The sequence below is a fragment of the Grammomys surdaster genome, unplaced genomic scaffold (assembly GCF_004785775.1).
Source record: "Grammomys surdaster isolate TR1022 unplaced genomic scaffold, NIH_TR_1.0 949, whole genome shotgun sequence".
NCBI classification, from domain to species: Eukaryota; Metazoa; Chordata; class Mammalia; order Rodentia; family Muridae; genus Grammomys; species Grammomys surdaster.
This window is the reverse complement of record NW_021605368.1, coordinates 342,265-356,656: the sequence shown is the minus strand read 5'-3', so window position 1 is coordinate 356,656 and position 14,392 is coordinate 342,265. Positions and strand designations below refer to the sequence as shown.

At 39.5% G+C, this 14,392-nt stretch overlaps 1 protein-coding gene and 1 non-coding gene across 2 annotated transcripts in view; both read right to left on the bottom strand.

The window, feature by feature from the left end:
* Window positions 1-490: 490 nt before the first annotated feature.
* Window positions 491-633, bottom strand: LOC114634393. Its single transcript, XR_003713321.1, has one exon. It is a non-coding gene; the product is annotated as a small nucleolar RNA SNORA48 (small nucleolar RNA).
* Window positions 634-2,385: 1,752 nt separating this feature from the next.
* The window catches only part of Bsph1 (binder of sperm protein homolog 1), a 27,966-nt gene continuing 15,959 nt past the window's right edge, over window positions 2,386-14,392 (bottom strand). Inside the window, exons 2-5 of the mRNA XM_028782990.1 lie at window positions 12,136-12,153; window positions 5,430-5,459; window positions 3,276-3,407; window positions 2,386-2,528 (exon numbers count right to left, since the gene is read on the bottom strand). Coding sequence (XP_028638823.1) covers window positions 2,386-2,528; window positions 3,276-3,407; window positions 5,430-5,459; window positions 12,136-12,153 — 323 coding nt within the window. The remainder of the gene's footprint in view (window positions 2,529-3,275; window positions 3,408-5,429; window positions 5,460-12,135; window positions 12,154-14,392) is intronic.

Sequence of the window (14,392 nt, the reverse complement as noted above, 5' to 3'; positions counted from 1 at the left end):
CCATGTTCTCTAGAGGTAATATGAGACATGGACATCTTATCAGTCCCTGCCACATGGTCATAGACTCAGTCATGGCCCTCAAGAACAGCTCAGACTGGGACCACACCATGGCCTCAGGTGGCAGAGTTGGCCACTCACAGGCTACTCCTTTCCACCCTTGAGTCTCCAGTTCCATCCTTCATCATAATGACAAAACTGTTCCACTTCTCTTTCTCTCCCATCTGATCACCACATGCTCACACATTGTGATGGTTCCTGCTGAAGGCTGGTCACACGGCTGGCAGGCCTCTTGGTGACATCCTCCATCTGTGCTATATGGCATGGCAGCAAGTGGGTGTCTATGGTCCCTCTAAGCCATGCCCTGGAGGGCAGGCCTATGGGTGAATATGGTGATCTGCAGGTCTCTGTTTTCCTCTTCCTACAGTGCATTGCCTGGATGTGACTTGATTTGATTTGATTTGATTTGATTTGATTTGATTTGATTTGATTTTTATGAGTCCTAGGCATAAGAACGGTTTGACCATCAAGCCAGGCATTAGGCTAGGGTGAACAAAGGGCTGCCAACTGCTCTGCCCCTGACTGATTTAAGAAAAGCAGCAACAACAAGGTGTCCCTTTTCCCACTGCCGGGGTGTCTAATTTTTAATTACATTTAATTATCTTTAATTGTATGGAAGGAAGAAGGGGTTAGAAGACAACATGCAGTAGCCTGTTCTCTCCCCTTCTACTATACGGATTCTCTTTCTACTATATAGAACTCAGGTCATCAGGCTTGGTGGCAAGCACTTTTACCCACTGAGCCATCTCCCCAATATTGTAGCAGGCATGATGGTGAGGTGCTGCAATCACAGCACTTGGGAGGCTATGGTAGAAAACTTATCAGTTTAAGGCAAACCTGGCTTATATACCAAGACCTCAGCTTTCTCTGAAATATTATGAACATTGCAAAATGCAGATACTGAGTGGGGCTCAGTGTGAACCTATTTAAGGCACAAAAAGCTTGGGAATAGAGACCTAGACTTTCAGTTTGTATTGTGTTCTTGCATTAACTCTTATGTCCAGCTCTAGACCGGACAGTTTTTCAGACAGCTTCAGGAACTACTGTCATTGCTTCCTGGATAAGAAAGGACACAGACGCAAACCTCTAACACACATATTCTTAGATTTATCCTTTTAGGAACCAAGTGGGTGTTGATGTCAGGTGCACTTACCTAACAGCCAAGAAGAGCCAAGGCCTAGATAGGCATAAAAATTGTTACGTGGGTTCTAAGTGAACATAAGACCTGGCATCCTGTCAACCCTCCACCAAGCCAGGTGTCATGTGATCATGCTGACAAGCTCACTGCATCTATTCCAATTATCTTGTTACATATAGCACCAATCCTATGGTGGTAGTTTATATAGTCCCCTTCATGTTCTGGATGAAATAGGAGACAGTTATAATGCCTACCAACTTGCACAGTACCAGATGTGGCTCCTACTGTCTAGTGTTGAAAATTACTCAGCGTATTCTCTTCAAAATCTATCTTTGAATTCTGCTCAGTAGACTTCACCTTTTAGAAAATTTAAGAAGCTTTTGCTTCCCAGTAGAGTATTCCAAAGCTGCTTTTTGTTGCTGTGATATTTCCAGGGCACACATAGAAATGTGGGGTTTCCCTTTTCTTCTATGAAAATGGATTTATGGGTCAGTTGTTCCCTTTTTGGATGAAAATATGAGGCATTTACTGTGCGTTCTTCATTGTCAGATACAAATGATGCTATCAGGGGAAAGGGAAGAGCACAATTTGACTTGGTTCAGGTATAAAGCAAAGTGGACACAGAGCAAGGGGAAGAACTGTGTTCTCAAAATTTGGCCTGTTTTCAGCAGTAAACTTCTAATTGACTTAACTATACCCTTTCATCTTGAAAGCAAAATCAAGAAGAATTTATGGAGATTTCCCATATTCCCTTTGTCCCAACACATGTATCATGTCCCCTATTATCAATGTCCCCAACTGAGTAGTGTAACTATAACAACTAAAGAAAAAACTCTACAGACTGCTTTGACCCTGATATGATTTTTAATGGCTTCATTTTATACACATAGCAAATAGAAAGTGAAGGCTGAACAATAACTCTCCATTTTAAAATGTCACAATCCATCATCTACATCCTAAGTCATCTATAGTCAGAGCATGTTCAACTTTCATCCAAGAAAAAGAAGCTTTAAATTTAAATGAAAACTTGTAATGAAAACTCAATCTCTTCCCCTCTTCACCAAAAGAAAGGAAGGAAAGTCCTTTCCAAGAAGAATTAGTAATTTTCTTCCTTCTCCCCACAACCAATTATCATCATTATCATTATCATCATCATCACCATCATCATCATCATCCAATAAATCTCACCATTATATACAATATTTCCAAACATGTTCTTTGTTGAAATTTGGGGTGAGTGAACACCACCTTCTTCCAAACACCTCCCCATCCTCTGTGCAATCCCAGTAGATCATACGTCTGTACCAGAAGGGAAAGGTACATGGAGCATAGTCTGTAAAAGGAAGAGTCAGTGGGAAGAGGAACACTTTCCTTTTTTGCAACACACACACACACACACACACACACACACACACACACACGCACGCACATTTCTGCACAATCTGCTCTTCCCTAGTCCATGTAGCTTATGAAAATGAGATTGCTACTACCTTGCAAGTCATTTCTCTTTGATGTTTTACTAGGAGTATTTTATCAAGATGATGGAATCAAAAACACCTCTAATACATCTTTAACTCTATGTGACTTTCATATTGTCAGAAATTATGCACCTTGTGTAGTTGGAAGACTGTTCCGTATCTAAAGTCCTCACTATGCAAGGATGAGGACCCAATTTCAGATGCCTAGGATGCAAATAGAAATCCAGATGTAATATCACATGCCTCCAATCTCAACTTTAGGGGAGGGTAGAGAGAAGTAAATCTCCTGGGCTTGCTGAACAGGTACTTTTACCAAATCAGCAACCTCCAAGTTTAATGAGAGACCTTGTCTCAAAAAAATAAATAACAATAATAAAGGTAAACAGTAATAGAAGGAGATGCATGACATTGACCACTGGCCTCCACATACTCACAGGTACACACCCACACTTACAACATACACATTCACTCAACAGCAACAAAGAAGTTGTGTGCCTATTATTTTCACAACAGAATTTCTCTGGATTCTGAGTTCTTGTCTATCACATCAAATGGTCCCCAAGACAAAGGATGACCCTCCTATCTGTGAGTCAAGCACTTACCTGAAGGAGCACAGTATTTCCAGTAACCTTGAAAAGTCTTGTTCAAAGAACACCATTTGTGTTTCAGATTGAAATTGACACAGTCATAGAATATTTCACCTCTATACCAGAATGGAAAGACGCATACACCATCTAAAAGAAAATAAAAATTCTTTGTCTGTTCCCAAATGTATTAGTAGAGTGTTTTTTAAAATGAATTCGTGCCCTAAATGAGACATATATGTCAACACCCACACAACACATGTTATAAAAGGGGTATAAAAAAGGTAAAGTCATAAGGATGGGGAGGAGAGCTGTGGGATGTTGTCTTCTAGACATACCATGGCCATTGCAGCTGTGATGAGCTGCCTAGCATCAAGCCAACAGATCAGTCAACATTCCAGAAGGCATCTCTAATTGCAAAAATGAGTGAATTTTGGCAAATAATTAGTTGCCAAAATGGAAAAAAAATGAAGAGGACATGAAAGGAGGAAAGGAGTGTTAGGAATGTGAGAAGTGGGATGGATGGAATGTTAGAGATGGATACAATCAAAATACACTGTTTACATATATGAAATTGACAAATATAAACCATTTTATATAACACACTTTTAATTAATCACATACCCCCTTCCTTTAAATGTATTAGATTTATATATATTTTTTTTTTACTAAAACTATTCTATTTTAAATTTTTAAGTGAGTTATTTCAGGGCTAAAGAGATGGCTCAGTGGTTAAGAGTACCTATTGTTATTGCAGAGGATCCATGTTCAGTTCTAAGCACCCCAGTGTGGCAACTCACAATTTCCTGTAACTCAGGTTCCAGGGAGGATCCTATACATCTGGTCTCCACAGGCATTTGCATTCACATGAGCACACCCAAATACAGACACAAGAACATGCATAACTAAAAACTAAGTGTAATTCCTTTTAAAAGGTGAGTGCTTCCTCAGAATCCCTTACTTTAGAGATCAAAGCCATTATTATAAATGTGAGCACCATTGTGACAAACCAGTCAAGGCTTGGGTCCTAGGGTTGCTATTGCTGTGAATGGACATTATGAATCTGGCACCTCTTATAAAAGAAAACATTTCATTGGTCTTACAGTTTCAGAGGCTTAGTCCATTATTGTCATGGAGCCAGCATGGCAGCATGCAGGTAGATATGGTGCTGTAGAAGGAGCTGAGAGTTTTACAGTAGGAAGTAAACTGGCTTGAGCTTCTGAGACAACAAAGCCCACCCCCAATGACCTCCTCCAACAAGGCCACATACAGTTCCTAATAGTACCACTCCCTATGAGCCTATAGTGGTTATTTTTATTCAAACCACCACAGCCTTGATCCCACAAACTTTAAAAATATTATTTATTTGACTCCACCTAGGCTGATACCACATTTTTTCATATTAAAACATCTGCAATATGGTTAGACAACTGATTATAAAACAAAGTGTTTTTCTACTTCAGTACTATCTTGTTTGTAATATCCCAAATTATTATTGGCTGATTTTCTATATGAATTTTTTAAATCTGGCATTCCCTATTAGAATGGCAGAAATTTAAAAGTATAATTTTTTTGTTGTTGTTGTTTTTTGAGACAGGGTTTCTCTGTGTAGCCCGGGCTGTCCTGGAACTCACTCTGTAGACCAGGCTAGCCTCAAACTCTTGAACTCAGAAAGCCGCCTGTCTCTGCCTCCCAAGTGCTGGGATTAAAGGCATGTGCCACTGCCGCCCGGCAAAAGTATAAATTTTTAGTGACAGTAAAAATTCATGGGGGCATATTTTACTCTTTTATCTGTTTAAAAGGACCATATTCAATGTTTTATGAAAAAAGAGAGAAAAATTACTAGAAACAAATTATTAAGTTCACATTTTTATGAAATCAGAAGAAAACACACAGGGACTAAAGAGATGGCTCAGTGGTTAAGAGCACTGCATGCTCTTCCTAAGGACCTGGGTTCAGTTGTCAGCACCTATATGTCTGCCCACAACCATTTGTAACTTCAATTGGAGGGAATTTGATGCCTTCTGGCCTCCATTGAGAGTAGGCATTCATGTGCTGAACAGACATACAGACAGGAAAAACACATAAAATTACACATAAAATTAAAATAAAGAAAAACATGTAAAAGAGAAAGAACATATATCAATAATGAAAATTTTCTGATCAACTTACCTTCAGTCTCTGGATTTCTAATTACAGACTCTGAAAAATTAAAACTTAAGTAAAGTTCATTTCAACCATAGACTTTAAGACAGACTCTTCTGGAAAATGACATTAATAGATATGTTAATATGAGGAAGAGCAGTATTGGCATGAGATTATGTCAAGGAAGAGACAGCATGACCACAGCAACTCTTCTGAAGAAAAATACTTAATTGGGACTGGCTTACAGTTTCAGAGGTTCAGTCTATTATTATCATCATGGGAAGCATGATAGCACATAGACAGACATGGTGCTGGAGAAGGAGCTGAGAGGTTTTTCTCTTTTTTTTAATCTTGATCCACAGGCAGAAGACTATGTATCACACAAGGTGTAGCTTCAGCATCAGAGACCTCAAAGACCACCCCCATAGTGACACATTTCCTTCAGCAAGGCCACATCTACTCTAATAATGTTCACACCTCCTAATAGTGGCACACACTATGGGCCAAACATTCAAACACATTCGTCTATGGGAGGTATAACTATTTAAACCACCATAGATATCATACAGGTTCTGTTTTCAGATCTAGTTTTATGCTCTTGAAATGATTTACTTTATAGAAATCCTACATCCTTTTTCATTGCTGGGGATCGAACCTTGGCCTTGTGGATGTGGCAAGTACTTAGCCATTCTTCCAGATCCTCACTGGGGAAATTCTTGACAGGCTTTCTACTCATCCTATACATTTCTTAATGACTTCATTCTAAAGTACTTCATCATCCATGTAAAACAGAGTAGCACTTCCTCTTTTATCAATGTCTGAATAGCTCTTAGCATCAATAATCTAGAAAAAGTATTTATAAGATATTTATCTCATATCAACCACAAAGCCAGATTTTTTGCCAGCTTTACTAGTAGCCTATTATTTTATACCAGCTTATAGGTTATTTCTCTTTCATAATATCACATATATTAGAGATTCCATTTCCAGTTGAGTTAACTAGTATTTTTGACAATATATAGTCCTCTGCTTATGGGTTTAGTTGGAATGGCATTCTAATTAAAAATCCAATTGCATTACAAATCGCATCTGGTCAAAGTGCAAAGAATAAGTGTCTATGAAGTGCTCAGCCACAGATGAAACATCTATATCATATACCCTTTCCTTGTGGCTCAAGGAACATCATGGATGAGGGAGAGAAAGATTATAACGCCTAAAGAACAAGTAAGACTGGACCAGGGAATCCAATGCCCTCTCCTGGCCTCAGTAGGCACCAGCACTAATATATACATACCCACATGCAGACATACACACACATATACACAATTAAAAGCAAAATAACTCTTTTTAAACTAGTGAATTAAAGATAAAATATCAATCATATCATTAAGGAAACTTTAAAGAAAAACATGCCTTGTAGTATATTAAGCTGTTACCAAAATTGACCATATGAGCAGACACAGAAAAGTCTGATTTGTTATTTTTTTGAAGTATTCAATCTTTGAGTAAAAAAAATAACAGTCTGATATATCCATAATGACAAATTTAATTGCTTAAGGATAGTGATAAAATCACTTTTTAAAAAAAATTTTAATACTTCTTTAAGTCTTTGAGAACTTAATATATTATATTTTTATAATACTTTTTCCCTACAGTAGGTTCTCCCCGATTCACACCCCATTCTATACTCACCTAAATTTATGCCCTATATATGACTGGGTAAGTGGCCATTCACTGTAGCATGAATGGCCACTTTAAGAGAACTAACTTTTGCACTTTCAGCAGCTATCAATTATCAATACCTCCTTAGCTATTTCTTCCCTGACCACTCCTAAGAATTTATTGGTATGCTCATAGATTACTGAAGCACTCAACCCTCATCATAAAAGCTTCTTCTGTAGTAGGTAGCAATTAACAGACAACTGCTCAACATGCAGAGAACAAGACATTGTATGATGCTCAGCCTTAAGTGGGACATCTGTAGCACACTCCATCCTCCCCAGGCTCAGGGATTATTGTGAATGAGGGAGAAGAAATGTTGTCAGACAGCCCAGGGCAGAGCCAGTGCTCCAGATCCCCTCCACCCCTCCACACACACCAAAAGATGGCTTGACTCCCAGGAGATCCACCACAACCAGGCTCACAGGTGAATGAGACACCCCTGCCTGAATAGCTGGCCTAACTGGACCCCGACAGGGCCTAGGTAAGGCAGGCATTATCTTCCCTGCCCTGCTGGAGACACATTTTCCTTCCAGCTAACAACTCGACCCTGGGAAAGACCCCTTCCCATACTAAGAGACAGCTTGATTCCCAGGAGGTCCATCACAACCAGTCTCACAGGAGGGACAGGATCCAGTCAGAAACATACCAGATGGTGAGAGGCAAGCACAAAAACATAGCCAACAGAAACCATTGCCACTTGACAACATCAGAACCCAGTTTTCCCACCACAGGAAGCCCTGGATACCCCAACACACCTGAAAAGCAAGATTCTGATCTAAAATCCCATCTCATAAACATGATAAGATAACCTTAAGGAGGACATAAATTACTTCCTTAAGGAAATACAGGAGAACAAAGGTAAACAGATAGAAAGAAGTCCTTCAAGAGGAAACACATAAATCTCTTAAAGAAATACAGAAAATACAAGCAAACATGTGAAAGAATTGAATAAAACCATTGAGGTTCTAAAAATGAAAATAAGCAATAAAAGAAATCAAAAAGGGAAGCAACGCTAGAGATGAAAAAACTAGGAAGGAGATCAGGAGTTATAAAATGCAGATACCACCAACAGAATACAAGAGATAGAAGAAAGAATCTCAGGAGTAGAAGATACCATACAAGATACTGACACAACCATCAAAAAATACAAAGTGCAAAAAGCTTCTAACCCAAAACATCCAGAAAATTCAGGATACAAAGAAAAGATCAAACCTAAGAATAATAAGACTATAGGAGAGTGAATATTCCTAATTCAAAGGGCCAGGAAACATCTTCAACAAAATCATAGAAGAAAACTTCCCTAACCTAAAGAAAGAGATGGAAATAAACATATAAGAAGCACACAGAACACCAAATAGATTACAGATTAGACCAGAAAAAAAAATCCTTCTGTCACACAATAATCAAAACAGTAAATATACAGAACATAGAAATAATATTACAAATTGTAAGAGGCCAAATAACATAGAAAAGCAGATCTATCAAACTTACACCAGACTTCTTAACAGGGACTCTAAAAGTCAGAAGATCTTGGACAGATGTCATGCAGAATTCTATTAGACCTTCAAAAAAGACCTAGTACCAATATTTTTCAAAATTTGCTCAAACCAATAAGTAGCGTTCCTCTACACAAAAGATAAATGAACTCAGAAAGAAATTAGGGAAACAATATCCTTTAAAATCACAAATAATAAAAATTTTTGGCATAGCTCTACCCAACCAACTGAAAGATCTGTATGACAAGAAAATTAAGTCTCTGAAGAAAGAAATGAAGAAGACCTAAGAAGATGGATAGATCTCCCATGCTCATAGATTGGTAGGATTAAAATAGTAAAAATGGCCATCTTACTAAAAGTAATCTACAGACTGAATGCAATCCCCATCAAAATTCCAACTTAATTCTTCACAGAGATAAAAATAACAATTCTCAACTTCATCTGGAATAACAAAAAAAAAGAACAGCAAAAACAATTTGCACCAATAAAAAAACTGGGGAAATCACCATCCCTGATCTCAAGTTGTACTAAAGAGTAATAATAACAGAGTCTGCAAGAGTCTGACATATTCAGAGGCAAATGCTGACAGCTAACCATTGAACTGATCATGGGGTTCCCAATGGAGGAGTTAGAGTGAAGACTGAAGGAGTTGAAAGGGTTTGTGACCCCATGAGGAGAGCAACAATAGCAACCAACCAGAGCCCCCAGGGTCTAAACCACCAGCCTGGGAGCACTTAGGGAGGGACTCATGGCTCCAGCTGTATATGTAAATGAGGATGGTCCTGTCAGGTATATGTGGGAGAGGAGATCCTTGGTCCCATGAAGGTTGGACACCATGTGTGGGGGGAATTTGAGGGTGGGGAGGTGGGAGTAATATGATAAGTGGGGGCACATCCTCATAGAAGCAGGAGGAGGGAGGATGTGATAGGGGGTTCCTGGGCAGGAGGGGGGGAAATGGGATAAGGGGATAACATCTGAAATGTAAATAAAATATCCAATAAAAAACCAAAATGATATGTACAGAGAAAGACAGGTAGATCAATGGGATAGAATTGAAGACCCAGAAATAAACCCACATACCTTTGATCATTTGATCTTTAACAAAGAAGCCAAAAACATACAATGGAAAAAAGAGATTTTCAACAAATGGTGCTAGTGTAATTAGCAGTCTGCATGTAGAAGAATGCAAATTGATTCATTCTTATCTCTTTGTACAAAGCTCAGGACCAATTGGATCAAGGACCTCCATATAAAATCAGATGCACTGAATCTAATAGAAGAAACTGTGGGGGAAAGCCTTGAACACATCAGCACAGGAGAAAGTTTCCTGAACAGAACACCAAGAGCTCATGATTTAAAATCAAAAATTGACAAACTGGACCTCATGAAACTGGAAAACTTCTGTAAGGCTAAAGACACTGTCAATAGGAAAAAATAGCAACCTAAAGATTGGGAAAAGATCTTAACCCTAGATCAGATAGAGAGCTAATATCTAAAATACACAAAGAACTCAAGAAGTTAGACTCCAGAAAACCAAATAACCCAATTAAAAATGAGATACAAAGGTAAACAAAGAATTTTCAACTGAGGAATTTTGAGTGGCCAAGAAGCACCTAAAGAAATGTTCAACATCCTTAGGCATCAGGGAAATGTAAATCAAAAGGACCCAAGATTCCATCACGTTAGTCAGAATGGCTGAAAACTCAGGTGACATCAGATGCTGCCAAGGTGTGGAGAAAGAGGAAGGAACACTCCTCCGTTGCTGGTGGGATGGCAAGCTGGTAAAACCACTTTGGCAATCAATCTGGTGGTTTCTGAGAAAATTGAAGATAGTTCTACCTGAAGACCCGGCTATACTAGGTATTTACCCAAAAGATTCTCTACCATATAACAAGGACATGTGCTCCACTATGTTTATAGTAGCCTTATTTATAAGAGCCAGAAGCTGGAAACAACACAGATGTCTTTCAGTGGAAGAATAGATAGAGAAAATGTGGTATATTTACAGAATATAATACTACTCAGTTATTAAAAATGACCACTTCATGAATTTTGTGCACAAATGGATGGAACTAAAAAATATCATCCTGAGTGAGGTTACATAGACACAATAGGACACTGATGGCATGTACTCCTTGGTAAGTGGATATTAGCCAAAAGCTCAGAATGCCTACATTACAACTCATAGACCATATGAAGCTTAACAGGAAGGAAGGCCAAAGTGCTTCAAATCCTTTAGAAGGTGTAACAAAATAATCACAGGAGGCAGAGAGAGGGCGGGACCTGGTGGAAGAGGAGAGAGGAAGAAAAAAAATGTGGTGGGACCATGTATATGAAGGGAAAGGAGAGAATTTAAGAGGGCCAGGAGAATGAATAGAAATAAGTAGCAATGAGGTGTGGGGAATTTGGTAACCACTAGAAAGTCTCAGATGCCAGGGACTTGAAAGGCTCCCAGAACCCACTGGGGATTACATTAGCTGAAATACTCAACATCAGGGAGATAGAACCTGAAGAGACCACCTCCAGAAGATAATCATGGCCCTCAGTGGAAGGATGGTGTCACCCACCCATCTCAAAAATTTTAATCCAGAATTGCTCCTGTCTAAAGGAAATGCAGGGACAAAAATGGAGCAGAGACTGAAGGAAAGACCATTCAGAGACCGCCTCACCTTGGGATCCATTCCATCTGCAAACACCAATCCCCAACACTCACTATTGCTGGTGCCAAGATGTGCTTGCAGACAGGAGTCTGGTGTGGCTGTCCTCTGAGAGGCTTTGCCAGTATCTGTCTAAAACAGATGCAGATACTCACAGCCAATCATTGGACTGAGCCTGGGGATCCCAATGGAAGAGTTAGGGAAAGGGCTGAAGGAGCTGAAGGGGGGATTGCAACTCCATAGGAAGAACAACGGTACCAACTAACTGGACCCCTCCAAGTTCCCAGGGACTAAAGCACCAACCAAAGAGTATATGGGCCTGTCTATGGCTCCCAATACATATGTAGCAGAGGACTGACTTATCTAGCATCTGTGGGAGGGGAGGCACTTGGTCCTGTGGAGACTAGATGCCCCAGATAAGAGGGATGCTAGAAGAGTGACATAGTAGTGGGCAGGTAGGTGGGGGAGCACCCTTGTAGAGGCAAAGAGGAGGAGGATAAGGAAGATCATGGAAGGGAGACCGGGAAGGGGGATAATACTTGAAATGTAAACAAATAAAATGATTAATAAATTTTAAAATGTCAGAGCCGTATACGGTGGATGAATATAAGGAAAGAGTGTTTTCCCTACACAGCGGGACTGTTACACATTTGAACTCAGTTATTGTGACAGCAATGCACAAGACCCATGCAAATTCAAACCATATAAAAGCCTTAACTATTTTAAAGGAACTTACTTTCCCTTGTATATATACATAAAATAAAATTTTGTCTTTTAAAAATATGAAATATCCAATGACACCACTTACTACAACATTTTTACAATGTCTAATAAAAGTTTTTTTTAAAACAAACTTACCTATAGTAGGTGCATAATCTGAAAAACACAATTAGGAACAAATATTTATTTCACTAAATTTAACATTTAGAATTAAAGAGACAAAAAAATATCTCACTAAATTCAATTGTAAAAAAAATGCATTCTTAAGTTGCACATTTGAGCTCACAGTGGTTGTGATAGCATGCACAAGACTTGTACAAACTCAAGCCATACAAAATTCTTGACCATCTTTAAAGTTAAATATTAAAGTAGAAGTCAAGAGAGTACTCTGAGTGACTATGACTCTAGTTCAGTGGCCTCAGAGGTCAGTGCAGGGCTGAGCTTTGGCTCTAGTGTCCAGGATCCCATAAAGGAGTTGAGCTTTGCACAGAGACTGAAGTAGAAATCATGAAACCTGCATGAGCCTGAGCTAGGTCCTCTGCATATATGCTGTAGTGGTTGGTTTGGTGTTTTTATGGGACTCCTAATGGGAGTTGGGTATATCTGATGTTTCAGCTGTTCAGAGGACCTTTTCCCCCTCTTGGGTTACCTCACTTAGGCTTGATATGAGGGTTTGTGCCTAGTCTTATTGTGTCTTCTTGTGCCATGTTCAACTGATATTCTTGGAGACCTGCTTTTTCTGAAGAGAAACAGAGGAGGAATGGAAGTGCTGGGGGAGAGGGAAGATGCTGGAGAACCGAAGGGAGTGGAGGGAAGGGAAACTGCAGTTGTAATATATTGTATGAGAGAAGAATATCTTTTTTTAAAAAATGGAGCTTTGGTCTCTTTGGTCATTGTGAGAGCTGTCTTCCCATTGCTAAAGTTCCAATCGATGCTACAGAACCTTGACACTCTGTACAACTGTAGTTCCAGAAGATATTCTTGGCTTGTGGTTTTAATTGAAGTTTCAGATAGTAGACAGACTTTACTCGATCTGAAATGAGTCCAGAAGATTCCTAGAACCCAAGGTATAATTGAGGCTTTGACTCCACCTAGTCACCTTAGTGCTGAGTGTCCAGCCTCACTCTTGATCCTATTGGCATATAGCCAACACAGGATGATATCAGCAATCCATCTGTGTTTCATCAGCCCCCTAGCTGAACTGCATGCAGTTATTCCCCTAGGAAGAGTCACAGAAAACAGAGCAACCTAATAGACTCAGGAGAAGAGGAAGTCATAACAAACACTCCAAAAAGTGCATAAAAGAGACAAAGCAACACACACAAAAAAATGTAACCCAACCTCCACTTGTGATCCATTACTACTAACCACCTCCATTACATTGTGATCCAAAGTTAGCAGAAACTAAAAAGAGAAATGTCTTTCAAGAAGAGTAATTTTGAGGGTGCTCCCTAGAACTAACATTAAAATATGAGGAATGAGAGCTTTGAAACAAAAAATAAATAAGCATAGACTATTGAGTGTTCAGGTCTAAATGGGATATCAATATTAAGCCCCTCTCACTGGGGCTAAGGAAACAATACAGAAAAGGAAGCAGAAAAAATAAAAGAGCCAAATGTGAAGAGAAGTGTGAAATGATATTCTCTGGACATAGCTTGGCTATCACATTCACAGCAGCTGTGGTTATCTTGCAAATGACCAATAGAATCAAAGATCCAGTATAGACCGGGGAGATGTGGGAAGTGATCTCTGTAGGCACAGACCTTACTGGGGAACAACTGATAGCCAAAAGCTTCTGGGAGAGGGCATCATTCTTTTTTGAGTGTCTGGCTACTGATAGGATTCTGTGGTTCCCATGTCTGAATTGCCTACACTCATGCTCACATGTGTGTCATTAACTAGACTTAATGGATTATTTTAAAAAAAAAACATTTGGCAGCAGAAGACACACAGGCCACCCTGACTTCATGGGACAGGTGGTGGGCACCACTATAAAGAGCAAATAGTTGATGGAGAGATTGGAAAGATAGAAAAATGGAGAAGTACATGCACTGTGTAAAGAGGCAGATCTGGAGATGTGACAACATGTAGCAGCAGTGAGGACCAGTCTGATGTGAGTGGACTGCATTGCCACCTAATACCATGAGTGATGTCTCTATCTGTGTTACCTCCGAAGGAAATGTCTGAATCTATGATCCTACTGAAGCTAGGGTCTCTGTTGATGTCTGTGGCCCATGTTAGCATAAAAGGTCATGCATATGACTGTGGTCTGCACTGCCCCCTGAAGCCATGTTGATTTCCATGAACCATACTACTGCTGGGCCATATGGATCTGAATGGTCTGTGCTGCCACCTGAGGCCATGGTGATTTCCAGACCCATACTGACACGGAGCA